This window comes from Anarrhichthys ocellatus, unplaced genomic scaffold (assembly GCF_004355925.1).
Source record: "Anarrhichthys ocellatus isolate YVR2014 unplaced genomic scaffold, GSC_Weel_1.0 scaffold34, whole genome shotgun sequence".
Taxonomy (NCBI): domain Eukaryota; kingdom Metazoa; phylum Chordata; class Actinopteri; order Perciformes; family Anarhichadidae; genus Anarrhichthys; species Anarrhichthys ocellatus.
This window is the reverse complement of record NW_022280064.1, coordinates 11,099-38,563: the sequence shown is the minus strand read 5'-3', so window position 1 is coordinate 38,563 and position 27,465 is coordinate 11,099. Positions and strand designations below refer to the sequence as shown.

At 43.8% G+C, this 27,465-nt stretch overlaps 2 protein-coding genes across 2 annotated transcripts in view; one reads left to right on the top strand and one right to left on the bottom strand.

Moving 5' to 3' along the window:
• The first annotated feature begins 2,343 nt into the window (after nucleotides 1-2,343).
• On the top strand, nucleotides 2,344-5,798 carry fam228a (family with sequence similarity 228 member A). The gene is made up of 9 exons (XM_031865942.1): nucleotides 2,344-2,543; nucleotides 2,764-2,847; nucleotides 3,588-3,785; nucleotides 3,859-3,936; nucleotides 4,137-4,331; nucleotides 4,450-4,530; nucleotides 4,640-4,727; nucleotides 5,045-5,204; nucleotides 5,351-5,798. Exons 2-9 carry the CDS (start codon nucleotides 2,767-2,769, stop codon nucleotides 5,460-5,462), a joined length of 993 nt encoding a protein of 330 aa, XP_031721802.1. The 5' UTR covers nucleotides 2,344-2,543; nucleotides 2,764-2,766; the 3' UTR covers nucleotides 5,463-5,798.
• itsn2a (intersectin 2a) overlaps nucleotides 4,543-27,465 on the bottom strand; it is a 34,014-nt gene continuing 11,091 nt past the window's right edge. The window contains exons 4-37 of the mRNA XM_031865943.1: nucleotides 27,116-27,291; nucleotides 26,573-26,794; nucleotides 24,819-24,912; nucleotides 22,660-22,802; nucleotides 22,321-22,384; nucleotides 21,535-21,672; nucleotides 21,340-21,446; nucleotides 20,993-21,243; nucleotides 20,754-20,903; nucleotides 20,540-20,680; nucleotides 20,333-20,420; nucleotides 20,096-20,235; nucleotides 18,187-18,326; nucleotides 17,646-18,051; nucleotides 17,110-17,285; nucleotides 16,908-16,968; nucleotides 15,230-15,462; nucleotides 15,097-15,137; nucleotides 14,832-14,998; nucleotides 14,592-14,625; nucleotides 14,301-14,425; nucleotides 13,357-13,453; nucleotides 12,429-12,620; nucleotides 9,590-9,711; nucleotides 9,394-9,500; nucleotides 8,985-9,168; nucleotides 8,783-8,881; nucleotides 8,487-8,654; nucleotides 7,969-8,181; nucleotides 7,671-7,792; nucleotides 7,496-7,578; nucleotides 6,895-6,978; nucleotides 6,638-6,811; nucleotides 4,543-6,261 (exon numbers count right to left, since the gene is read on the bottom strand). Coding sequence (XP_031721803.1) covers nucleotides 6,110-6,261; nucleotides 6,638-6,811; nucleotides 6,895-6,978; nucleotides 7,496-7,578; nucleotides 7,671-7,792; nucleotides 7,969-8,181; nucleotides 8,487-8,654; nucleotides 8,783-8,881; nucleotides 8,985-9,168; nucleotides 9,394-9,500; nucleotides 9,590-9,711; nucleotides 12,429-12,620; nucleotides 13,357-13,453; nucleotides 14,301-14,425; nucleotides 14,592-14,625; nucleotides 14,832-14,998; nucleotides 15,097-15,137; nucleotides 15,230-15,462; nucleotides 16,908-16,968; nucleotides 17,110-17,285; nucleotides 17,646-18,051; nucleotides 18,187-18,326; nucleotides 20,096-20,235; nucleotides 20,333-20,420; nucleotides 20,540-20,680; nucleotides 20,754-20,903; nucleotides 20,993-21,243; nucleotides 21,340-21,446; nucleotides 21,535-21,672; nucleotides 22,321-22,384; nucleotides 22,660-22,802; nucleotides 24,819-24,912; nucleotides 26,573-26,794; nucleotides 27,116-27,291 — 4,894 coding nt within the window. The 3' untranslated portion in view covers nucleotides 4,543-6,109. The remainder of the gene's footprint in view (nucleotides 6,262-6,637; nucleotides 6,812-6,894; nucleotides 6,979-7,495; nucleotides 7,579-7,670; nucleotides 7,793-7,968; nucleotides 8,182-8,486; nucleotides 8,655-8,782; nucleotides 8,882-8,984; nucleotides 9,169-9,393; nucleotides 9,501-9,589; nucleotides 9,712-12,428; nucleotides 12,621-13,356; nucleotides 13,454-14,300; nucleotides 14,426-14,591; nucleotides 14,626-14,831; nucleotides 14,999-15,096; nucleotides 15,138-15,229; nucleotides 15,463-16,907; nucleotides 16,969-17,109; nucleotides 17,286-17,645; nucleotides 18,052-18,186; nucleotides 18,327-20,095; nucleotides 20,236-20,332; nucleotides 20,421-20,539; nucleotides 20,681-20,753; nucleotides 20,904-20,992; nucleotides 21,244-21,339; nucleotides 21,447-21,534; nucleotides 21,673-22,320; nucleotides 22,385-22,659; nucleotides 22,803-24,818; nucleotides 24,913-26,572; nucleotides 26,795-27,115; nucleotides 27,292-27,465) is intronic.

The following is a 27,465-nucleotide window of genomic DNA, read 5'->3' as shown; positions in this document are numbered from 1 at the left end:
CAATTCAGCAGGATATCGTTTTAGGCCTACATGGAGGGAACATTATCTATACACAGGTGGTACGTCAACCTTGATGCGTAAAGCGCTGACAGGGTCTTGGCAAAACACCGAGATGTATTCCAACACTCTAGAATTTAGCTTTTTCTCGCCCTCTTTGGCTCTGTGGCGCTCTTTGTCCCACCGATCCTTCTCGCCGTTCATTTGGGAGAACAGGTTGACCTGGATGGTGCGCAGCGTGGCCGCCAGGACGTAGAAGCCGCCCTGCAGCATGTGGCAGAAGGCGGCGCCCAGGCTCAGCGCGGCGCCCATCAGGTTGGGCACCGTCTCGCACACCACGCACACGCCCTCCAGGAAGTGCAGCGTGCCCTTCTTGGCCGGCGGCTGGCCCTGGTGGTAGAGGGAGCTGCCTCCCTGCGGAGCGGGGGTTTGCTGGGCATGGTTGACCAGGTACCGCGCGCAGTCCGTGAAGTGGGTGACGGCCCGGCGCAGCGGGAGCAGGGCCAGGTACAGGTGACATGCGGCTTTGGTCAGCGCGTGGAAGAGCAGCCGCAGCTCGAGCACGGCGTTGCCTGGAGATAAGAGGGCATCTGGGTCAGCTCTAATTTAACACCCTTGGCTAATGTCAGCAACCATTACACACAGCGTCTGACACTGGATTAAAGCGTTCACCAGCCGTGTGTGGACGGAGGTCATCACCTTAGCACGCAAAGCGGTTTGAGCCGAGAGGGCGCGAGCTCAGGAAGTCAAAATGTCACAAATCAGTCTGCAACAGATCCTTACGATTATATTCCCCAGGTATTGTACTTTTATCAAAATAACGTAGGCTACTGGAACAAGTCATCATAAATGCCAAAGAAGAAAAATACTTTAAATGTTTAATGTCTCATTAAAACAATAAATAAACATTTTGTGACTCATAAAGTCTACTAAAGCAGACCTTCTTACCAACATATACTCTACGCAACACAACTAGGTTGTAGTGGGCAGCACTGCTATACACCTGCAGCAACATTTATTCTAATAAAGCTCAATTTTGGAAGCACGTATAAAATGAAACTACTGTCCTGATTTCCTGAAGATGTCTCAGTGGGCCATCCTTTCATAGGTTTTTGGCAACTGATTATCAATTCTTAGCAAAACTGCAAGGTAAAATGCTGTTTTTACCCAGCAAATCACACTCTGAGCAGCTTACTATTATAACATGTTATAAAGAGAGATGGGTAGTCTTATATCTTGTGCTATAAATGTATGACAGTTTCTGCCATAAGGTTGTAAACCGGTGCCACGTCGTTCCTGAAACGCTTCCAAATCTCCTTTTACAAAATATTCTCTTACCGTCTATAAAGCAGAAAATCCAGAGCAGGGCAATAATCGCTGCCAACGAAGTCCACCAATCCATGTGGTCTGCCCCCTGTCCAGGACTCGGCAACGAGAAAGAAGGAAAGCAGTGAACTCCCCAAGTTATGATCTGGCCAAGCCCTGCCCTGCCCTGCCTTCACGCGGCTAATTCCTAAACATTAAGTAGGCCTAGTCCCATTCTCCGCAGGTGTCGGACAGTTGCAGCCTGAAGTTCACCTGAGGTGTCAACAGGCGTATTAGGTCCATATGAGTAGACCTACAACCCTTGAACTTACAGCACCATGTTGTGTCTCACAGAAATGGGCACTTTGCTCCAGTAGAGTATACCAAATAGTTGCAATCAATGATTCATTGGATTATTTTAAACAAGGATAGCCTAATTAGTGATTGGATGCAAACCAGAGCCAAGATTAATCTTACATAACACATGCTTTTTACAGGACAGATTCTTTCTCATGCCTAAAGAGGACACCTTCTCTGCGTGTACAAATATAGCCATCATGAGTTTACTACCTGGATGAACTCCAAGTTAGTCTAGAGACACCTGAGTGCCAGACAACGTGCAATCACCTTGCCTAAGATATTGTAGTTGTTGCCAATTTAAAAGGAAGAAAAAAATCTAAAAGTCAAGATATTAATTTGGGTGTTACACTCTAAAAACTCTGAACAATGGTTACTTAAACAAATTGTGACACGTAATATAATTGATTCGATTTTAATACTACAAATTTGAGTAAAAAGTATTGAATAAATAAATTAAATATGTAAATAATAATAAAAGCAACGGTTAAAATGTGTTGGATTTAGTAACAGCACAAATTTACATTTACTGAATATTTGGGTGAAATTGATTTACATTCAATACGTACACACGCACACGCACGCACACACACGCACACGCCGAAGTGCGTCTTTGTCATGGCAACAAAAAAGCTTCAGACGGCAGGACACGTGGAGGAGTAGCTCTCCCCCTCCCTCCCTCTCTCTCTCCAAGTCACCGCCTCTGTTGAATAGCCTGAAGGGGAAACCAAAGGTTAGCAGTCGCCCCACGTTTAAAATGTTACGTGTGTTTTATGTGACGATGCGCTGACCCCAAAACCAGAGAAGTTTCGGTTCATTTTGGCGCATTTCTGCCGTTTTTTCCCCACGAACTTCGGACCCAAACGTCCCTCAAGTCAACGAAGGTAAGACACCACAACATTACTATGGTGACACGGGCTGGTAAATCCTGACATTACCAGACACAATGTACTGTTAGAGTAATACGATGCAACTACTTTGCATGTACTAACTGGCACAAGTTAGTACATGTGTATGCATGTACTAACTTGTGCCAGTTTGCATACACAAACTGGCACAAGTCACCTCTGATGGCTCAAACCGTTTTATTCCCTCATGATTTAGGTGATGGGCCCCAAGAAGGTGAACACAGCCAGTGGTGTGATCACCTTCCACACACCTTTTCCTGTCAACCTGTTGAAATCAGAGGTAAAAAAAAACAAAACTAACAATCATTACTTGCCTCTAAATGTCAACGAGGCTGCCTAGAAACAGTGTGTGTACCCTGGGCAGCCTACTCGTCTGAATGCCTGGCTGCTCCTCTTCATCCTCTGTCTGTACGGTGTCATGTCTGAATGTGCAATCATGGAATCTCAGTGGCCTTGGAAAAGATGAATGGAAAGCTTTCAGGTTATATTGACATGAAAGATATACGGTAGCCACTGTTATCCTCTCTTGACTCTGGACAATAGGGGGGGGGATGCTCGGCAGGGATCAGATGACATGCAGATGAACAAACCAGCCCAGCATCCAGATCCAGAGTTAAACTGGTATTATTTCAGAAAAGCACAACAGAAAGCACAGCGAGGAAGCTGCCACATTTGGACTGATGTGTTAAATCATTTAAAAACATGCACCAACATACATGTCCCATGAGTTTACGTAACAGTGAGATGCAGCTCAGGTTTCCTGGTAGTGACATGATCTGTCAGTACCTGCTGTGCTGGCCTCTGTTGCCTTCTGTTCACCTACATAATTGTGTCTGGTCTGTCTGTGAACTCCAGCTGGGATTTGTAAGAGTTGATCATCCACATGGAGCTCTGCAATTTGTGTGGTTTTCTTTCTTGTACATTGTGATCCCACACTACAGTATATGTGCTGTTATTGACAGTTACAGAAGATAGTAGTGAGTGACCACAGACTCGATCAACGCTCTTTTTTTTTTTCAGGAGTGCAGGGCAGATGCGAGGGACGCTGCAGGCCGCAGAGGGAGCCCGTCTCATCCGAGGACGACGAGGACGAGGAGCCCCGCTAGGAGCCCCGCTAAATGTGTAAGAGCAGGGCCAAGGGATGAGGCCTCACCCTCCGGGCCACAGCCGGGAGCCAAACAGGACCGGCTCTCTCACACCTCCCTCAGACAACTGAAGGTATTGCACTCAACCAAACTCAGACCTGCACAAAAAGACAGTGGATGATTTTACCGCATGTATTACTACTTAGGCCAAGATGGAGGCTGAAAATCAACAGGCGAAGGAAATAACCCAACCCTTACTGGACACAGAAAATGGTTTAGTGAAGGTAAGAAAGCTGGAAAACAGACAGCACAATGTTTGTTGTTTTGTATGAGCTTACATTCTCCAAATTATGTGGTTTTCCAGTCTCTTTAATTTGCAGTTTAATGCAGCTTTTTTACATTTTAATTACCTACAAAAAGAGACTTTGAATCTGTAACTTTGTGTCTTTACTTCCCACATTGTTTGGAATGTTTCTCCATTGAGGACTTGGAGAGGTTTCTGAGCCAGCGAGACGTGACGGAGCTGAGGAGGAGGGAGCTGCTGCACAAGCGCTGGACTGAGCGCGTCTGGCTTCCCCTCCAGAGGAGAGTGGAGGAACACGCGTCCAGCTGCAGCCCCGCAGCGGTCAAGAGGCGCCAGAGCTTATACAGGCACTACCTCCATCACTGCAACACCAAGGTGATGCCGATCTCACCATACGATCCGCTTGTGCTTGCTTTAGACTGGAAACAGCTTCACAAAACCTCACACAAGTGATGTGTAATTATCTAACTGCTGTAATGTATTTCATCTTCAGGGCTGTGTGTTTCTAGACACCTATGATCTAAGGGAATACAATCCGTTTCTTCTACACATCAAAAAGCCACACTTTTTTAAGGTGAAGATTATTTATTTTTATTTCACTTAATATATAGAAGCTTTGGACATACTGAAGTATTCCGAATGCGTCTGTTACTGACACTATTTTCACTGCTCTATTCCTTTAGCTCAGTCCAGCTGACTTAAAGGACCCACTGTACCTTCAGTTACATGAACGACTGAAGGAAAAGAGAACAGCCGGTTCTTGTGAAGCAGGTAATTTCCTTTTTCTTTTTTTTTTTAACTAAAAGGAAATTGAAGACTTGTATGAATGCTTTGCTTTGAGAGGAGATATCCTCAGTGGCATTTTCTCTTTAATTTGGGGGAATTAATGTGAGACTATATAACTTTTGAAAGAAGAAATAACACATTCTTCCTGTTACAAAAGAAAAGCTGCATTCATGAGCAATAAAAGGCAAGCTTGCTCAACTCAATACACTCAAGAGGTGTTGCAGCTACAGCCTCACTTGGTCTGGTATGACCAGTAGCTTATTGCGGCTAATTGTAGCTAACCAATTTCCCTTCTATTTCAGGATGTAAATACACAAGGAGACCAGTGCAGAGCGATCCTCCTCTTTGTGAGTCTGTGACGTCTCAGACCAACAAACTGCTCCAGGCCTCGTCTAATCATCCAGTCACTGCATCCAGAAACACTCCAGTGGGGGATACGACAGAAGGAAAGAAGTCCAGCAGGTACAAATATACATTATTATGAGAACTTTTATTGTCAAAACATATTTTCTAGAACAAAGCAGGATCTGCGGTGACAATGTGATAACTGCTGCAGCACAACGGCACTTCATTCACTTAAAATAATGTTAATAACATTGTGCATCCAGGCTCGACACCACACCATACCACATCAGTGCAACTGCCACACTAGATGGAAGGTGCCATCAGACCGGCTGCTGGCTGCTCGGACGTGGACGTCGGCAACAACCAGCGAGTTAACGACTTCAGCCCTCGTCTGCATCCAAATAAAATCCATTTTAACCGTAAATCTTCACCTCTGCTCGCTTCTAACTAACTCACATTCCTTCCCCCAGACACTGTACTAGAAAGGGTTAATCGTGTAGGAATACATGAAACCAGGAATGTGTTGACAAAGTAGCGAAACATTCAGCCGCAATAAAGAAAATGTTTTTCTGTATGCACATTTTATTCATGCCATTTTCAGGATTAAGGGGTTAACATTGGACGTTACATTGTACAGTAGTGTGCAGCATTTTAAATGACGGCATAACAAGGACGTGTGGCAGTGTGCAGGCGAATGTATTACAGGACGTACGTCTTCATATAAACAAAGAAAACATGTTGGACAGGCGGTATTCCTCCATGAAGAGTAAAATAGTATTGTTTACAAATTTGTAAAAAATATTTTTACATTTTAGCTGGTTTGTTGGTAACAAGAACACCCTTTTTTGACTGAAGGCAGAATAAGGCAGTGACAGTAAAATCAAGAGTTCTTCACTGATTGCACTGCTACAGATAGGCACTTATAAATGTGTGCGGCTGTTTATGCAAAATGTCTTCTCTTCATTACTATAAAAATAAGTGGTGCGAGTGCCCTGAGGGAATGATTTGGCTGTGTGTTGTCCTCATTTGATTGGCTCGTAAAGCTGTAGGTCTAGTTTGACCCAAACCTCTCCAGTAGGGACTTCGTGCAGTAGTAGGCGACGGTTCGCTGCACCTTTGCTCTCCATCTCTTTCTTTATAGTGGCCACGGGAACTTCAGTACGACCCAGGAAATCTGAAGAGGCAGAAAACAGTCATTTAGTAAAACTGATAAAATGACAAAGAAATGCACGTCTTCAAGGGATTTCAAATATTAGTCGAGGCTGATTGAGGATAATACCAACGTCAGTATGTCAACAGATAAAGATCTTTTGCAGATAGGATATGTGATGAGCAAAGAACGAAAAGACAGAACACAGAAAAAAAGGATTGCATACCAAAACCAAAGATGGAAAGGGTAATGTCTGTCGCTTAAAAAGCTAAAAAAGCAAACATCGGAGTCTGCTTTGCAACCAGTGATTATGTGCGTTTCCTTCATTCTGCACAGGCAGGTTCAAATTGGACAAAAAGCCTAACAATCCATTCTGTTTGTGTGTCTCTGATCCACTGACCGTCTGGTGAGAACTGGTCTTTCTCAAACACAGTGATACACAGGATGTCCTGGTAGAGGTCTTTGACAAAGAACTGGCAGTTGAAGTTCCACTTTGGGTTCAGAGTGTCGGCGATCGGTCGGGACGTGTAGCACTGGGCCCCCATCGTCAGCTCACAGTACGGATTGCTCTTACCTGGAGGGAAGTTATATGGGTCGTTAAATTAACTAGAGGCAACGGAGGAGCGGTGGGCTCTGCATTCCTTCACAAGGCCTTACCGTTGGGCTTACAGGCTTTGAGCTCCTGGGCTTCAGTGACGGTTACCAGCAGTCGGCCGATACCGCTAGTCTTCAGGGAACGTGCTAAAACAAAAACACACAGACATGAGATGTCGGCCCAAAACACTCCCATCACATATTTTGCAGCTGAAATGGCTGCTGCTGTGACTAATGTGTGGACAAAAAAGGTGCTTATACAATTCGGGGCGATTACAAAATTATTCTGGGAGGATAATTATTATAATTTTCTGAAGGGAGGGTAGGGAGAGCAGGTGTGGGTCTTTTAACAAAGTTATATTTTAGCCATTGCCTGCTAGATTGATTAAAGCAAATCTAAAAAAGTACTTTTTCCCATCACAATACACAGTACAGTTGGTTCCTTCCTTAACTTTAGTTTCACAAAATAAAGGGTCCAAAGATAATATCAATAATGCAAGGGAGGGTCTTGTAATATATTCAACCACAATAATTACTGTACAGTGTGCTGAGAATACGTATGTGGTTATTAATTCAGTGTAATTCAATATGTGTATGTACATTGTCAGACTTCCCAGCACACACACACACACACTCACATGGTCATTAGGTTCACTGTGTTTACCTTGGTAAGCCTTCTCTCTCTTTTTCTTCTCCGTCTCTATGAATTGTTCAGATGCTGCTTTGATTTTCTGGACCCACGTTGTCCTACCGACACAGTACATACATGTATCCTTTAGAGACAATACGATCAGGTGATTGGTTATTAAGTTTGTGAATGTTAACATGTGCATGCGTACCTCTCGTTCAAGGTCTCAGTTTTGAGTGTGTAGACTCGATCGATGTGCGAGACGTGGAAGATTGGCTCATCGCTGGACGGGTCTGCTGGCATTTTTACCAACACCTCATTGAGGAACAGTGGCTGGGGAAGAAAATGAAGTGATGAATCACTTATGGACAGAAGACCAGAGAAGGAAAATGATAAGAAGACTTCACCTGCTGTATGTCATAAATAATCAAAGCAGCGCATGTACTATTTTAACACCACAAAAGGTATTTATATTCCTGTCTACGGTCAGCGCCGAGCCTCTCGCTTACTGTTTTGTACATCTTCAGCTGTATGCTGGTCTTGAGGCTGAATAGCTTGTCTGGTCCTGAGGAGGAGAAGGACTTGGCGCTGTGCGTGAGGAGGAGGAAATCATTGAAGAGGAAAGCCCACAGCTCCCTGCTGCTTTTGGTTTTGTAGAGCCGACCGCTGTGGAGCAGCTTGCGAGGCCCGAGGCAATTAGTCAGCGAATTGAAGACCAAGTGCTGAAAGACATTAAAGACGGGCATGACTGAGGAGAGAGGTAGGAAAGGACGAAAACTATCAAGTACAGTCAGTGCTTTAGTGGAAAAATGCTACTAATGCTATCTATCTATTTGTTTTGGTAACAGGATAAATTCTGATGTGAAAGAGACGTGAAACTGAGTTATTGCAAAGCAATCGAGCAGAATCCATCACAGTGGCATCCAACATAAAACGCACTGTAGAGGATGTTTACAACTGTACTTTACTGCAGCGATAAAATATTGACATTTATAGACTCCTTAAAAAAATGTCTGAAAGTGTTTACCTCTATCGGTCCGTCACACTGCACGTGGCTCTGTATCCACTCCAGCCTGTCTGAGTTCTCCTTCTCCCGGACCCCCTCGTTGACCTGAGAGCACAGCTCCTCGGCCCGCTCCAGAGCTTCTCTCAGGGGGCTGCGGTCCGCGTGACCGTCTGGGGTGTGCTCCAGGATCTGACCAACCGGGAAGAGGAAAGGAGGGAGAAGTGGAATCACACAATGAATATCAGGGGAGAAAAAAAAGTAGTGGGTGGGGGGGGAGCGTTTTAATTAGACGTACAGTGAGTATATTTTCCACATACGTTCTTAATGAGCAGGGGGTAGCGCGTGATCCTCTGCATGGGCTTGAGCAGGAAGCTGGACAGTGGCATTCCTTTACAGCGGTAGTTAGTGGCTATCTTCTGCTCCAGGACAGGCACACAGTGAGAGAGAAAAAGGTATCTTATTGTCTGTTTTTGTCACTTTGTTTCTCTCTTGTCACTATCCATTATCGGCAACCCGTACCTTGAGGAAGTCTTTGAAGTCAGGCTGGTTGTGGGTTCTGCTCTGCAGCAGGGCGGCGGCGTTGAGCTGGCAGGAGCAGAAGCCGATGTAGGGCTGCATGTGCGCGAGCTCCGACGCCAACAGGTCGCCTATCAGCTGAACCGGCATGTTCTCTCCTTCGGTCTTTTTACGGACACGCAGCGCTCTGGAAAACAATGGATGATGATGATGTAGAACATGATTCTTCTTACATCTTCATTAGTAGATCAAAATCTGTTTTACAGTGGATTTTCAATTAAATCACTTTTAATCATTCAATCATTTGCAGTTGCTTCCTTTAAAACATAGTTAGACAACAACCTCCAATGAAGAAGCTCATGCACATAACATTTCCCAGAATGCTTCATAAAAGGTGGTTAGTGGTATCTACTTGAGTAATTTGGTGTTGCACATAATCAGCTCCCTCCAGTTAACAAAGATCACTCCCATCTCAGCTTCTGTTAGCCGGCCTGACTCGGACATGGGCTTGTAGAAGACCTAATGCAAATAGACAGAAAAATTAAACACTATAGAAAAACACCAGGTCCTGTATGTTTGTGTGTGTGTGTGTGTGTGTACGTTCGTACCTCTAGAACCAGCTCCAGGTCTTCCACGTAGGTCTCCTCGGTCTGGATGAGCTCGTGGATGTAACCCTGCCTCTTCCTCTCCTGAGGGGTCATTGTGTCCAACGTCATCAGGTCAGCGCACCCTACGGCGCACGCACGTGCAAACATGCATGCATGCACGCATGCACGCGACACACAAGCATGTGCATCACACACAAATACTTTTCTGTCAATCATCAATACAGTGAGGAAATTACAGCAAGCACTCTCGTCAGAAACACGACACACGGAGCATGTTAAAATCTGCATTTATTATCGGCTCTATATTTTATTTACATTTAATGCACGGACAGAAGAGTGAGGCACGTTGTAGTCGCAGTACATGAACTCAGGGATCATAGCAGGCAATGCTAACGCTAAGGTCGCTGCTACCGAGGACACTGAATTAAAGGAAAGTGAAGCACTTTTCATGGTGGGGTGCTCACCCCTAATGATTGCATAGGTGTGAATGAGTAAAGGAGCAAATGCTCAAAGGAAAGAGCAGTGGAAGACTCCGTTAGTAGTCTTTGAGGTTCAAACTTGGCAGAAGTTGGACGTGAATGTCAGCAGTGTGGCGTCATTATCTCTGAATCTACTCGTACCAGTTGGCACGCTAATATTTGTGAGTTTTTTTTAGGTTTTTTTTGCTGGTGATATCACAGTGCAGTACAGGATGAGTGTCGACCTTAATCGCTTGGAAGCATTAATAAATGGAGTGCATCAGAAGAGAATAATAAAATCACAATTAATTGTTTTTTTTAGTACGAGCAACGCGGCAGCAAGCAGCAATAAAGGTTATTGGTGAATTAAGCAACAGTGAGTCTTCACGTTGGTCCATTTTTAGCAAGGTTTAGTGTCGTTAGTGCAAGAATGAGTGACCCTGTTGAAGAAGTCGTACTAATTCATAGCCTTTAGAAAACTAAATGACTTCAGTCTGATTATATTTACAGATTATTTTCATTATACTATGTAACTAAACTTTTGTGATATAATATATTCCCATTCATCTTTAGCAAAACTGCACATTTCATGCTTTTGTATCAGAGGGACAAAAAGCCTCTAAAACACATCTAGCTGCCTCTGCCTCCCCCGGTTAATTAGTTAGTTAAAGAAACAACAAGGGGAACACAGAAGAGGAGAGAGCGAGGGGGACAAGGGGGAGAAATAAATGCCTTATAGAAAATGACAGAGGAGAAGGTAAAGGAAGCAAAATAAAATTTAAAAAGAGACCAAAAACATAGAGAAGCATAGAACAACACAGTCCTAAACGAGTGAGGCGGAAAGCGCAGAGACGGGCTGTTCTTGCAGATGGCTGGGCTTCCTGTTGCGATAGGGCAATTCAGATTGGCTCAAACAGAAGGGGGAGGGGGAGGAGGAGGAGGAGGAGGAGGAGGAAAAAGAAGAGAAGGAGTAGAGAGGAAAGCCAGCATTACTGTCCTACAGAGGAAACAGAAAAAAAAGAGATGAAGTGGAGGGGCGGGAGGGGGAGGTGAGTGAGATGAAGGAGAGACGGAGAGACATTATTATAGTTTTTATATTAATGCTGGACTCTTACATGCAAATGCATTAATAACGTATTCCTGGAAATGTAAATGTTGTTACTAATTCGTATCAGCTGGAGCATGATGGTAATTTCTTCCTTTTTCTCTCTCTCTCTCTCTCTGATGAAGCGCAGGCCTCGTGTGTGCTCGGGTGTGTATGAGTTCATTAGAATTAAAATTTCATTGTGTTTTGTGTCGGCGGCTTTAACAAGTTCATCCTAATTAAACGTCCAGAGCGTTCGCTGTTGTTAACAGAGATCGACTGCTGTGGGGAGAACATGCAAGCTATGAATACTAATTCAAACACACACCTCTTGCTTAAGAATGGGCACTTAAAAAGAAAAGAAAGAAATCAGGCCAGCTAAGTGAATAAGTAAATTACACCCAACAGAGCAATCATCAGTGTACTGTACACACAACAGTATGCAAAGTGGAAAAAGTGCATTGTACATTATCTTTACTTACCTTATCAATCTCCCAGTCCAAATTAAGCTTCCAAAATGTGACCGATTACAATGAAAACATGTGCTCTTAATTTGAAACAGATCAGTGGTTGTTCCCTTCTCTTCTGTGACCCAGTGATTTGTTGGAAAGACATTTTGGGCAAAATGCTCATTCACTTTCTTGCCGAGAGTTAGATTCCCACTCTCATACCTGTACGCTAAGTATGAAGCTATAGCAGAAGACCGTTAGCTTAGCTTAACATAAAGAGTGAAAACGTGGACATCTAGCGTTCTATTTAGTGAGCGTTACAGGTTAATGTTAGTTTTAACTTTTGGATAGAGGTTTTCTCCCTGCTTCCTGTCTTTATGCTAAGCTAACCGCCGGCTAGCCCTAGCTTTAATTTATATAACAGACAGACATTCTCGGCAAGAAGATGGATAAACGTTGTTCCCAAAACGTCAAACTATACCTTTGAATGATTTTAAATTCACACCCAAAGTATGTGGAGATTGAGCCTCTTTAGTGCAGTTGGTTCATGTTCAACAATTATCCGTGTGTGACAGAAAGCAACTCTTTTAATCTAATCTAGGAATCTACTGTGCCTGCAGTGAACCAAGCCAACCAATCATATTGTCAGCAACAAGAGAGAAGTTTCTTTCTCCAGCTGATAAATGTTTTATCATTTTCCATTTGTCTTATTTTCCCCCCCAACCGCACTCCCACAATAATTCAAACTACATGTGTGCATTATTGATTTTCTCTCAAGTAGACAGAGAAATATTGTCCCTCTGTGAATAAAGCCGTGAAGGCAGAAAGAAAACTTGAGGTTTACTCACATTGCTGACTGGGGTCTGATTCTGTTGTCATCTTTACATAATTGGTGGGCAGCAGGCCTGTGACCCCATTGGCGTCTCCTTTCCACCAGTCAGGGTTGGTCTTGTCCAGGATGCTGATCAGCTGACCCTTGGAGAAGCTCAGCTCATCCCGATTGGCAGCGGTGTAGTCGTACATTGCAATAACTTGGCACACTGAGGGTTCAGAGGCACAAATGGGGTTTTGTAAGCATGTGAGTTTAAGCATGTTCATAAATTAGATGGTTCAATTTACTGGATTTTTGCTCGCGGAGTGGATCCAGCAATGGCAATGTTGCTCCACCACTTTGGATCAGACTGAATTATCTCAACAACTGTTTGATAGAAAGCTATGACCTTTTCTACATACATTCTGGGTCCCCAGAGGATGAAGCCTACTGACTTTGGTGATCCCTTGACTTTTCATCTAGCACCACCACGAGGTTGACATTTGGGATTTTAAGTGAAAGGTCTTGACAACTATTGGATGGATTGTACATTAGCATTTAGCTCACGGAACTGCTAGCATGGCTGTAGACTCTAAATCTTGTTAAATGTCATCAATCTATTGCAAAAACCAAGATTTTTTGGGGGTTTTACTGGACATAATAGAGCAGTAATTGGATATTTGTGAAATTCACAACAATATAGTTTTACCATAATTCACAAAATGACAGAAACTACATTACGCAACTCTGAATTGTATACACTCATTCCAGATTAATCAGTCACTGTAATTTAATAGCATTTTGGTACCATACTTGTTTCATGCATTAAAGCATATTTTTGTGTTTAATGTCAAAATCAGAGACACAGAAACTCATATTGGCAGCGTTGTCAAAGTAGAAATGTGTGCCCGCTTGACCATGTAAGACAGAACCGATTTATCACTGTGTTCAAAGTGTGTCAGCACCTGGCAGGGGGGAGGGGGAGGACTTGCTGCTGGAGGGGCCGAGGAGCTTGACGTGAGAGGAATGAAACCAGCCTCTCTGCCGCTTCTTGCCTCGAGCCTGGAGGGCAAAGAGCCAGTGAGAGTAAATCAGTCGCCTGCTGGTTCAATTCTGAAATCTAAAATTGATGAATTAGTTTTGTCGGATTTGAGTCTCAGCAGTTAAAAAAACAACCTATACTGAATCGCGACAGGTCTTTACTGTGAATTTATATTCGCTGCACTCATAAATCAAGCCAAAGCTCAACCTAAAGTCTGTGAAATGACTAATCCTACTTGACCGAACTTAATACAAATCTAAATCAGTTTATTCTTTACTTAGGGTAATGAACAATTTGACAAAGCTGTGGTAATCCTCCAACAATGTTAATTCAAATCGTGACTGTCCTGTCTGAACTGTCCCCCAGCTGCAAACTTGAGTCATTACTGTGTCAAACTGTTCACTGAGAGTTTTAACAGCTACAGCGGCTGCATCAGCACTAAGTAGGCAGTTAGGATCGACCTCTTGCTGCTGCAGATGCACGACCTATAGACAACCCTGTTATTACTCCTCTTACCTCACCAGCTCTTCATTGATCCGACAAGTCAGCAGATACAAAAACATCGACAGCACCAGCAGCGGTAAATCTACTGACATTGAGTCATTTTTCACATGATACATTAAACCTGTCTGTGCACCGTGTTGCAACACATGTTTCTTTTGTATCTATGAATCAAGCATTTGATATTTTTCATATTATTATATATTGTTAATTTATATTTTCTTAGCATTCCTTGAACTGCACATCAGCATTAAGAGACAAATTAATTCTTGTAAAACGTTGTTAATGACATTTTAAAGTTTTAACATTATTCTTGTATTCTTATAGATGTATATATACATAAATATAGTATATACACACACTGACCTGCAGTTCCCCGAGCCACCAACCAGTGGAGTTCTTGGCCAGGACCACAATCAGTTGCCCTGGAGAAAGATGCAGCTGATGCATCATCGGGCCGACGGCGGTGGTGGTGACTGCCTGGGCTATCTCTGTTGACAAAACAGATATAGCCGAGGGTGGATTTAGATCAGGTAAATGTCAAGAGCATAATAGAGTTAATCAGCAGACTGTGACAGTCTTTGTGTGTGTGTGTGTGTGTGTGTGTGTGCGCGTGTGTGTGTGTGTGTGTGTGTGTGCAGTATTTGTGAGTCTCACCAGGCTTTTTGATTGGAGCTCCAGGTTTTGACACCTAAATTAATAAAGTTGCAGTACATTAAGGAGTAAAGTAACAAATAAGTGAATTGCATTCAAAATTAAAGAACATATATATATATATATATATATATATATATATATATATAAATAAGGTTTACAGCTGACTAATCTTTGCAATATCCCTTAATATATAATAGACTTTATACAATTAATAAAATTACAAACACAAATCTGTGTTACCTCTGGTTCAACAGGTCGGACATAGTTGGAGGGGAAAACCCCGGTCCGATCCCCGATGCATCCTCGCCACCATTCTCCTTCTCTCTCCGTCACCATGACAAGATCTCCCTCAACAAACGTCAGGTCCCCCGTCTCTGGGCTCTCATATGTGTACAAAGCAACATACTCTGGTTTGGATAAAACACAAGAGCGTAAGTCAGAGCAACATATCCGACAGTTGGCTTGTTGTCATGATTAAACGTAGAGACATATAAACTATTCTTACCTTCTAGCTGAACAGAGTCAGATGTGTCAAATGCATCCACACTGGAATGGGAACAACACAAAGTCAATATAGTGTTACGATCAGCTTAAAGTTGGCATCAGAGAGGTGCGTGTACTCTTGTGTGTCCTCGTACTCTGTGTTGCCTCCCGTCTCCAAAGTGACGTAGCTTTTGGGGAACCATCCCTGAGTCCCGTTGAGCTGTCCCAACCACCAGTCTTCCCTCTGCTGCAGCACGCCGATGATGTCACCCTGGGAGAAGCTCAGCATTGCAGTGATGACGTTGCCCGTGCCGGAGGCCAGGTTGAGATTCGTTTCCGAGGTGGCTGACCACGAGGAGACGGCTCGAGCCAACAGAGGGACGGAGGACTGAGGAGTGGGATGAGAAGGGAACCAGCGGTTTCACATTAGAATTAAACAATTCTTCTATGAAATCAAGAGAAACATAAAATCGACCTCTGGGCGAGTCATTCCTGATGTAAAGCAACTTAAAATATCTCTGATCACCTGAGCCATTTTTAGAGGCAAAATATAGTTATTAGCCCACAGTAAAGCTTCCATTGTGTGTTTTTTTCATATTGCATTGCTGAAACTGTATGCTAATTCTTTAGATAAAACTATGCCCTGTTCTAAGCAGACCGGATGGCATGCAGTAGATGATAGAACCTTCATTACAAAACACAAGAGACTTGAGACTTGACCTACAAAGACTTAACTTGGACTTGCCAAAAATGACTTGCGAGCGTCTCTGCTACTAACACTGATGTTATTTATTGGGAGATGGAAATCTGTAAATGTCTGTGTGACCCACAGAAAGGCAAACAGAGAGAGGAACTCTCATAGGGAATAGCTATAAATATACAGCCATGCTGCTGAAGATGTATACGTGTGTGTGTGTGTGTGTGTGTGTGTGTGTGTGTGTGTGTTGGTGACAGCAGCAGTGCGTGTTCCAAGCCAGGCCTAGATAGTTGCCTGCCAAAGCCCGTTTATAGCTCAGATATACTATGGAGGCAGACATCACTAAACCGACAGAGCAACAAGCTGTAATCACAACCGTTACATAAAATCACCGTACAAAGTTGAAATGGCAACATGTTTATCAAACAGTTGCTTATTTACACATGCAAACAGATATAGAGAAACACTAGCATTCATTTAGAGTCATGTCTTTGGTCACCTGACGAAAGCAAGTCCAATATTCACTCTCCTTTTAGCTCTGTTTTGGTTGCCACCAACTCCTGAGGGTAATATCTGGCTTTTTAGCTGCCAATATACTTTGTCTGTGAATATATAACAGCTGGAAATGATGTTGATGAGAGCGGTGTGACTGAGCGAAACCAGTAAAGTTGCGGGACGGAAAACCAAGACAATGAGCTGAAAGAAGCTAAAAAGCTCCATAGAGCTGAATTGTATAATTCTTTGGGTGTTTTTCATTACAAGTGACTTCTTTCACATTAGCATTTATTTGATCCATTATTAAAATAAAAAATAGTAATTATAGCAGGTTCAATCTGATAAAATGGCAGCACAGGGAGGCCTTAAATATTCCAACAGCTCATACTTGTGCTTTTGAAAATACATTACGAGAACTTTTATTCTAACGTTGCTCCTGTATAAACGTGGCTACTCTATCCAGAGGTAGAATGCTAATCTCTGAACTGACAGAGCAACAAAACAGGGTTTCAATTTGCATGTAGAGTAGGTCACCAAAAAGTGTATCTGTCCATTAGGAGGGAGCTTTCTTTTAAGGAAACTAAGTTAGACCCAATTCACTGTGTGCCTGGAGTTAAAAGTAAACACAAGTGGAGCTTTACCTGTGAAGCGTCCGATCGGGCAGGAACAGTGCTGTCACATGCTACCTTCTTGTCTGGGACTCTGGGTTAAACAGGAGGGACAAACCATTAGGGAAGGAGCCAACACAAGAATAAAAGCAACCCAAGAGAGGGGTAGCAGAACATGCAATGCCCAAAGCATGACTGTTATAAAAGGCCGTCCCATCCCGTGTCTTCCCGTTACCTTATGTTAAGTGGCGGTGGCGGCGGACAGGACAATTTTCCAGGCGATGAAGGGGCCGTTGTCTCGGTAGTAGAGGGGGTCGGACATTTCTCCGCGTAACTCTGGGGGAACCAGCCCCTGTTTCCCTGGTAACTCCCGCAAAACCAGCCAGGCTCACCGACGGTCTGCTCATCCACCTGCATCATGAAAAACGCTGCTTAATCACCGGCAATCAGGCATAACACGGTGATGATGATAAACGTGCTGTTTCCCAGCTGCAGTCAGGAACAATAACTATTACAGAGCAATCGTACATAAAGACATCCATCACACCAAATTAAATTTTTTTTTTTGTGTTTATTCATCAAATATTGTTTTACAAACTAATAAATATTACCACAAAACTATATGTTATCGCAATGCTCAGCATATCGGAAATCGCAATAAGTTTGTTTTGTGACGTGATAATATTGTATCGAGGGGCTTCTGGTGATTCCCAGCCCTAATGGTAAATGTGTGAATATGTGATTCAAACACAGTGCGAGTGTGTCTCGTACCTCTATAAGGCCGTCTGCGTCTATACTCAGCTCGTCTGCGTTTCGGGCAACAAACGAGTACAGAGCTCGATACGTGGTCAGCTTGGATGGTCGCTGAGCCACCAACACCTGCTGTTGTTCTCCTCTTTCCTGCTCTTCTTTGCTGCTACTCCTCCTCTGCTCCTCCTCCTCCTCTTTCCGTTTCCTTTCCTGCTCCTCCTCCCTCTTCCTCATCTCCTTCTCCTCCTCCTCTCTCCGTCTTCTCTCCTCTTCCTGCGCTTTCTCCTGGGCGGCTTGGAGGCAAGCCTGTGCCTCCCTCTCCTCCTCCTCCCTTTGTCTGGCCCTCTGCTCCTCCAGAAGCCTCCTTTGTCGCGCCTCCTCTTCCTCCTTCTCCTTCTCTCTTCTCTCTTGCTCTAACTTTGCCTGTCTGTGGAAAGTACATTTTTAAAGCCCGACATAGAAAATGCGTTTCATCTGGGAATGAAGGTCACCTAAAATATCTTGAGAAACAAAAGCCGATTCAAGCAAAGTACAGTGTGAGTCATTTTGCAGTCACACTCACCTGGCTGCCTCCTCTTCCTCCCTCCTCTTCCTCTCCATCTCCTCCTCCCTGCGCCTCTGCAGCTCCCTCAGTTTCTCCTCTTTGACTCTGTGCAGGTCGTCCAGGACAGCCTGCTGCCTCACCTGCTTCTCCCTCAGCTCCTGATGCAGCCGTACAGAATGTACAATGCGTTAGAGAGAAATAAAAGACAGTAAACAGTGTTGTGATCGGACACAAAACACAACACAAGTCGGTGCAAGCTTACATTCTGCTCCAACCACAAACAAGCCAAAGTAGTGGACACACACAGTTGTACATTACATTTGCATTCAATGCATAGAAAGATTTGGATGTGTTGCAAAAGTCATCCCTACATACAGTATGTGGTGGTTTGAAAAAATACACATTGTTGGTGCAATAGTACAAATACAATCATGTCCAAACATGCAAAACTGATCTAAAATAAGTCCACACACCAGCAGCCATTCACAGACACATGCAGATGTGTGTGTATATGTACAAGCCGAGTTCATTTTCTTTCCCTTTTCTAACACATACATTGTGCAGGTTAAGCATTCCGTGTGTGTGGTTTACCCTCAGGGTGCATCCTGTTTATACAAACAACACAGGCTAGAACAAAACCCGCAACAAAAAAGGGAAGACATGGTACCAAAGCAGAGCGCCATTTAATAATGAGTCCCAGGGATGAGCGAACAGATCGAATCATCACGGGATGAAAAGGAGAGGAAGATTGAAGATTGAGGCAAGAGGTGAGATGAAAAAAACAACAACTAAAAAGGAGGAGGGGTGAAAAAGATTACACAGTGGGAGGTAAAGAGAGAGAGGGAGAGAGAATGATAACCTTGATGAGAAGGAAGAGCTGGCTGAGGCAGGCCAGCAGAGACAGAAGGCCCCGCAGGACACAGTCATCCATATCCCCGAGCTATGAAACACACAGTGTGATGATGGAGGGAAGGAAAGTGGGAGGAGAATAGAGGTGGGGTAGATATTCCAGATAAAAGGAGGAATACAAAGGTGAGTTATGAGATGGATAAAAGAAGAAAAGGAAAGCAGAAAGAAAAGAAGCATCAGAAAGAAACACAATAAATGGAAAAAACATAGACGAGAAGAAACATTTCCAGTTGGAGGGAAGCAGAGGGGGGAAAACAGAGGAGAGAAGGAAAGGTGTTAAAAGCTTTAAAAAAGCAGTTTAGAAAAGAAAACAATAGAAGAGACCAAAAAAGAGAGAGAGAGCAACTATTGATGCTGCAACTATTAGTATTAGATTGGCGATATGTTGTAAGAAGATATGACATCATTCATCACAGGTATTGGATTTTCAGGCTGTCTACCAGCGAGCGTGCACGTCCGAGTCTGTATGTATGTGTGCAATAACGTTCAGCAATAAGGTTTTCTTTCCCTTCCTGAGGGGTGAAACTCAAAGACCCGCTGAACAAGATTTCACAGCTGCGTTCTCACTTTTTTATTCTATTCCAATAAACCATTGCTGAAGGAAAAACAATAAAAAGAATGTTCTACTTCCTAATATTGGTGTAATCCATTATATAGTTTTATTGGGAAACTTATTTGCTTTCTTGCAGAGAGTCAAATGAGAAAATTACCAATTTCGTGTCTGCGCATTCATTTTGGAATGAGCCAGTTGATTAGCTTAGCTAGCTGTCTAAGGACTGGAAACAGGGGAATACTGCTCGTCTGGCTTTGTAGGTGATCCTAAACTTCAATTCAAAGCTAAGCTGTGCTACCGAAAATAATCTATGAGTGGTCTGAACTACTCTGTAGTGGCCTGACCTGGCTCTTCCTAGGCTAGTATGAGTTGAATCGAACATAAATATTCTAAACTCCGTTGAGATGGGCTAAAAAGGTCATTACCAGCCTCCACATCCTGAACAAGTCTGTGCCGATCACTGACCTTCAGGTCCTTGTTGTACTGCTCCATCTGGGCCAGTTTGTCGGTGGTCTCCCTCTCCAGAGTGTCGAGCTGGTCCTTCAGCCTCCGGCAGTTCCCTCCTTTCTCCGTCACAGTCCCGGCCAGCGAGGTCAGAGTCACCGCTGCAAGGCGAAATGTCAAAAGGTCAGAGGCAAGTGTCGAGAATTCAGTGACCGACAAGGTGTCCTGTGCGTCGTGCGACAGGCGTTTGTCACCCACGGGAGATTTTGTTGAGGTTGATGATTCGCAGCTTTTCTGTCAGCCTGTGTTGTTCTGGGACCAGCTGGGAGAGCTTCCTCTGCCAGTCCTAAGGCAAACACAGAGGCATACATACGAGCAGAAAATGAAGAAAAGAACAAACATTCATGGGAATGATTGAATAAATGTTTGACAGGGAGGAAGTTAAAGCAAACGCATTTCTTTAACCTCAAACTGAAGCTGCAACGCGTTGACCTCTACGATGCGCGAGTCCCTCTTCTGATTGACGAGATCCACCTCGGCCTTCAGAATCCACCTCTTGCTCTGAGCGTCACGGAGACGGTCTGAGATCAGCTTGTGCTTGTTACCCTGCGAGACCAGGCAAGAGGTATCAGTGTGCTCCCAGTGCTTTCTTATGAGTGCTCATTTCTGAATGTCTCACCACATCCTGCAGCTCCAACTCTAGACTCTTCTTTTTGGCCCTGAGTCGAGAGATCTCCTCCTGCTCCCCCTCTTTCCTTCTGCCCAGCTCCTCTCTCTTCCCATGCTCCCACTCCTCCCTCTGGTGGCGCTCCATCTCCTGCTTCGCCGCCTGAAAGCACAAAGGAACATGGTCATCACAGAGGCATGGCGGTTCAGATGTTCGGCATCTCACAGGTGAGGCCATTTTCTCCAGCTCACCTCCTTCCTCTCCAGCTCTCTCAGCCTCTCCTCCTCCCTCTGTCTCTCCATTTCTCTCCGCCTCTCCTCCTCAAGCCTCCTCCGGTTTTCCTGCTCCCTTGCCTCCCTCTCCCTCCTTTCATGAGCCTCCCTCTCCTCCCTCTCTCTCCTCTCCCTCTCCTTTCGCCGCTCTTCCTCCAGAGCCAGCCGGCGTTTCTCCAGCTCGGCGCTGCCTCGCGCAAAGTTCTCCTTCAGCTTGTCCTCAAAGGACACTAAGGAGAGGAAAAGACAGACAGAGAGGTATGACACAGAGGAAGACTAAAGACTCAAATTATAACACAACAAACTGTGTGCAGGACATGCCATACCACTGCTCTTGGTCTTTAGTGCAGGTTCTATCTCTGGTGTGTCTATTAAACAGGGAGTTATGTAGGGCCCCGTTCCATTAACAAGCTCACTGGGCTTGATTCCTCCTCTGAAATATATTTAAAAAATGATAATAATGAAAATGTAATAATGACTGTATAAAATAATCCATTGATGTCAATCTGTGTGTGTGTTACCTGAGAGAAGGAGGCACCATGTCTTGAGGCAGTGTGAGGGGTAGCGGTCGGCCAGTTTTAGCCATGTCCACAAGGTGCATGGCTAGAATGAACTCATCAGCTTGCAGCTGACCGTCCTTGTCCACGTCTGCCAAGGACCTGTGTACGCACAACATAGCAACTCACGTCGTAAAGCGGTAAAGATAAAAAACTTTCTTTGGTGAGAATATCATGATTTTAAAGCAGCATAACGGTCTTCTTTAGAGGCAGCGAGACAAGCTGTCAAGTTGTGATTGTGTATGACTTAGCAAACAGTTGCCTATTTACTCATCCAGCAGACAAAGAGCAACATTTAGATGCATTAGCAGCAATGTTACTGACACACCTGGCTCATAAGTCCTTTACTAGCCTTTTGGTGCTGGGCCAGTAGTGAATGTTTGATTCGTAAGAGCCTTTTTTGCTTCAATAAACCACAAAATAAGCTAAAATACAAAAAAATGTATTGCTAGCTGGATCGCTGTTTATAGTATGTATATCTGTAGTTATTAAGAGGTATGATTTTAGATAATTTTTAGTTTTTTTTTGGTAAATGATAAACCAAGTGGCATTAAATCCTATTCATGGAAAGGTTTTGTGCCGTAAATCATGGAATTAAGCTTCACATAAAGGGAAGAAATTTGATTTAATGGTATTATGCATCTACATGTTCTGCCTGTCTAGTGATCAATAGATACCAGTATGAAGTTAAAAAGGCACACAGCCAGAGATGTGGCTACCTGGCTACACACACACACACCTTATACTCACCAGATGGTGGCGAGCTGAGTCTGGGTCAGGTTGGATGCAATCAGCGCATTTCTAACCTGAGGTCCTGCAAAGTAAAGATAACATCAGAAATAATAACACAGTGAATTATCACGTCACCTGATGTGGACATGTTTGCCTACGTCCCGTCAAGCGGGGTTAAGAGCAATCACAAGAGTTCCGTGAGTGCATGTGTGCGTAAAGTGAAGCTGACGCAGAGTAGGCCTACGCTTTGTCAAACTTTAACCAAAAGTCCGCTCATGAGCAACCAAGCGGTCCTGAGAACCTCCTGTTTGTTTTGGCTGGAGTGTGTACGTATGCGTGTGTCCGTGCGGGACCTACCAGACAAGTAGCCACTCATGAGCTTGTCTAGCGTGTTGAACTGCTGACGGTACTTGAGCCTCGCGCCCTGCGGGACGGCCCAATCGCTTGCACCCGTCTTCGGAGAGTTACTGGCCAGCGACGTGGTGGAGGAAGAGTTTGAACTATGGACGAAGAGAAAAACAAACAAAAAAAGGCATGAGGTTACACCAAGATATCACCTAAAGGGAAATTACAAAATAATATTACATTGTCAGCGTTCCCTTTCTCCTTTGTATTCAAGCCTCGACTTAAACCCACTAATTGCTCCGAGACTCCCTGGTGTTATCTCTCAGCTCTTAATTAGCTGTAGAGGAAGCAACCGACCACGTAGACAATGACTCTCTGCAATGAGACAGCGCTGTACACTCGGGTTACGCTAATCAGCCCTTCTGTTTTTATAGTAAACAACGCCTCTGCAGGAATAGCAATAGCATAGGCTGGGTCGATGATGTTCATTTGTGAAGAATGTCCTTTTTCAGTCATTGTAGCTGAAATAGAAGAGGGTTCAGGGAGACAATGGGAGATGCAGTGCGGGATCCTCCCTCTGCCTTGGGGATATTTTTCAGTGTGTGTATGTGAATGTGTGTGTGTGTGTGTGCGCGTACGTGAATGACTTAGTGCCACCAGGAGGGTAAAAGTCACTTATACTAAAACTTGTTATGGTTCTGGGAAAAAACAAAACAGGACAAGATGCTTTTGCACACTGGAAATGCGAGTCGCATAGCAGTGACTGCTGTTGTTTGACTTCTAGCCCACTTGCATTCAGGACGCCTCTCCTTTCCCTTACTGTACTGTACTGTTCATGTATTGTTATATGCGTTGCTGTAAAAAACATTTGCCCTTCTGGGACAAAAATAAGGCTGAAAGTTGAAATGTTAAAGTGATGTGGATGGCAGCTGGATCAACCTGTACTGGTATTTGACTCCCCAACACTACTTTTTTATACTTGCCACCACCTACACCTGAGGCCAGGACAAACACTGGGCCATTTAAAAACAATACATTCAAAATGAAATCAGACACTGCTCCTACTCATTTCCCCAAAACCACACATAACACCATGTGAGGGATCCAGGATATTAGATATGCTATTGTCTTTCTTAAGGGAATCTGGCCGTCACTGAAACTGCACCTCCCGGACTCTGATTTCTTCTTTGTTTACTCCTCATTACATCCCACTGCTGTAACTAATCCAGGCAGACCTAAAGTGCTTCGTGCAAAAAAACACAAATGACAGTGGCAGTTTGAGTGCCATGGATGTAGGACTGCGAACCCCTCCAGTCGCTGTCTCCTATTTCCACTTCCCTTTGAGATATGGCAACATTCACGGCTGATAATGTACTGTATATATGACATTATTACCATTTAATGGGACAACCCAAGTTATTAGAACCTAAACAACAGCGTATATATCTCGCTCAGTCCAATCTCTAACATGTTTTACAGACCTCATCTTACACACAAACACAATTCTTCCTAAACTTTAACAAGACTAAGAGTCTACAGCCACGCTAGCAGCTCTATGCATAGATACAGCAGTAATTTGAAATGCTAACATTAGCGTGTTATCTTTTTAGCATTAGCTCTTGGGACTGATGAAAATTTCATCATTTTTGCAAGTATGCAAGGTTCTGTCATAAAGTCTAGAGGAAACGCCAGGGGATCACAAGCCAGTCGGCTTTGATGGAAACTTCACAGTAACAGTGACCTCCTCCCGTAAGAATGCCCTTTGCCTCTAATGTCTGCGAGTCTAAACAAGCCCACTTCCTAATGTTGCAATCTGATTTCAAATTGCCCTTCCTGCTCTCTCTGTTATCTAAGGGTTTCATCTCTGCCTGCATTCTGATCCTCGTCCCTTCCCTGCAAAAGCTCTGCTTCTTCGTAAGCACAGGGCGAATAGGCTGGTAGTGTGCGACACAGACCGGTGTTAACAGCAGCCATTCCCTCAAAATCTCTGCATAATAAATGCTGCATTTTAGAAATCGTCACATCTCCCCATGAACTTGGAAATTGAGTGCTTGATTCTAAATTTATGTTTCAGGAGGAACTTGTGCTGATGTGCTGATAGAGGACATTCAAAATGAGCAAAATTCTCTATTTTGGGGGAGCTGACAGTGACAATCTATTTACACTCTCACCTGCTGGATCCAAGGTCCAGAAGAGAGTTGGCCTTCGACATGCCGGTGGATGGAGAGAACGCCATGGGAGAGGAAAAGCCAGAGAGAGGGAGCGCTGCAAATAGGGTTGGAGGCAGCTGGTTAATAGTCAAATATCATTTTTTAACAAACATATGAGAAAGATCTGCTGAATGCTTTAGTGCATGCATGTGAACACAAGTGTGCATGTGCATTTTTTTTTATATATGCAATCAATCTCTGACATACTATGTAAAGGGTGCAGCTGCCCTTGAACGTGTGTACATCTAATCTTATCTCCTCATACTTTACAGTCGCAGCACACAGAGCTCCAGCAGCAAGGTTATTGACATCTGGTTAAAAACAAACCGATCGCTGCTTTCTGCAACTCTGCGCCACAGAGGGTTTAGTCTGGAAAGCTTTTTCACCATTTCAGAGAGGAAGGATGAAGATCGAGGGAGCACCAAATAGGAGAGAAACGTCACGCTAATTAGGTTGCACATTTCACAGCCGGAAAGGAATCTCGAACAGGGTGAGAATAAAAAGAGCCGCCAAAGGACAGACGGAGGAGGTGAGAGAGGAAGATACAGATACAAGATAAAACAGACTCAGTGAGTATGTGTGTGCATCCGATAGGTGCATCCACACCTGATATCAATGTTTTACTGTGGTGACTTATCTCCTTGGTGGTAAAAACAGCTGTTACTGCACACTGCAAGACACATGCATATACAGTTGCCTATGTTCAGATTCTTCCATATTCCATTCAAGTCAAATAGAAACCCTTAGGGGGTGGATAAGCTGCAGCCCTTTCATCTTACATGTGTTACATTAACACCGCACCATAAATGCACAAGACCTGAATAAATAACTGACCCTGCTACACTGAGCATTACACACCAGGATTGGGCTGCACCAAGCTATTCATTATTCCTTCCTAACCTCTAAGCTCTTAGTAACGACTAGTTTCAAACTAGTGATCGACTCAATCAGGCTGCACCAAACTTAAAAAGGCACAGTGTGTAGGATTTGGTGGCTTTATCGGTGTGGTTGCAGATTGCAATCAACTGAATAGCCCTACGCTCACTCCTCCTTTTCCAAGACCGCATATGTTAGCTCGCTAACGTTAGCTTTGGCGGTTGGTTCAGTTAGCTATGAAGCAGATGAACCTGGTGGTTGCTTGGTTTAAACGTTAAGTGACAACTAATCTCTTCATAAGAACTAGACTGGGATGTAACCCATTTTAATGTATTAATGCATAATCTCCATTTAGTAATAAGTCATGTTATGATTAGAATTGTAGTTTGAATCTACAATGAGCTGCTGCAACAACATCCAAGGACCTCTAAATGTTTTCAGTAGATTTACACCTACAATTTTCAGCACGGAAAAAGATGAGAACAGACATAAACACATGTGTTCCTCTCACTTTACCTGGATCTGTGTTCCCAGCTGTAATGCTATGGTAATTAGTTTATTTGCATGTGTAGAAGTTATCAATAGCATAAGCCTCTTATCTATGCTGTTCTGGCAGGCTCGTTTTTGTTTATGTTCTCCTTTTTTGCATTTAATCTCATTTTGGGACATGTGCCAGTGAAATATCTCGGTTACTCTGGAACAAAATCCAAAATCTTCCGCGCACATTCACTTTTTATAATCCCAGGTTAAATTGGAAAGAATTGGTGCTAATCCACTAATCAATATCTAGCTGTATTTGTCCCTGGAGCAAATCGGAATGGTTCCACTGCAGAACCAACCTGAATTGTTGGGAACAAAGGGTGGGGTGAGGAGGTTGACATTGCCGTTGGGGAGTCCACAGCTTCCCAGGCAGTGGATGAGGGGCAGAGTCATTGGCGTTGGCAGAAGGGTTTGCATGGAGTGCATGGAGTGGTTAGCTGGGAAGGGTGTTAGGATGGGCATGGCTGACATAGTTGACATGGATGACAGACCGATTGACAGGTTTGGCATAGAACCCATTCCTGCAAGGAGGAAACACACACATGTAAACATGAACTGATCAATGAAGGCCGTTTCAGAAGAGAGACTAACTTATAGTTGAATTTAAAAATGGGAAACTTCCATTTTTACCAAAGCTCAACTGAGTGAAGATCACTTTGTGAGAGGAGCTATTTCTTTTTCAAATACATAAGCATCCCATTTTGAAATACAACTAAAATGCATGAGTTATTATTCTTTGTGAAACAACACTTCTACTGAGACACAGTTGTGAGACAAAGAATTGAGATGTCGTGGTTTTGAAACTGGATTGTGGCTGTAAAAATCCTCCGACAAATCTTTACCAAAACGTGCTGATGAAGGGATGGTTGACGCTGAACTGGAGACGGGAGGTTGCTTTATGGTGATTGGCAGGACAGACGGTAAGTTCCGCCCCTGAAGTGTGAGTTTAATGAGCTTCATAGCGATGGAAAACTCCTGTCTGTCCATCTTCCCATCGCTGTCCATGTCAGCTAGGTTCCTACAGGAGAAGGAGAAAGAGAGAGCTGATTTACAATATGATCTGTTTATAGCAAAGTGTGCATTCCTAGTCTTTCTTAGACAGTATAAAGGGCGAGGGTTACAAAGGGTTCTGTTCTGATTACAGTACACACACACACACACACACACACACACACACACACACACACACACA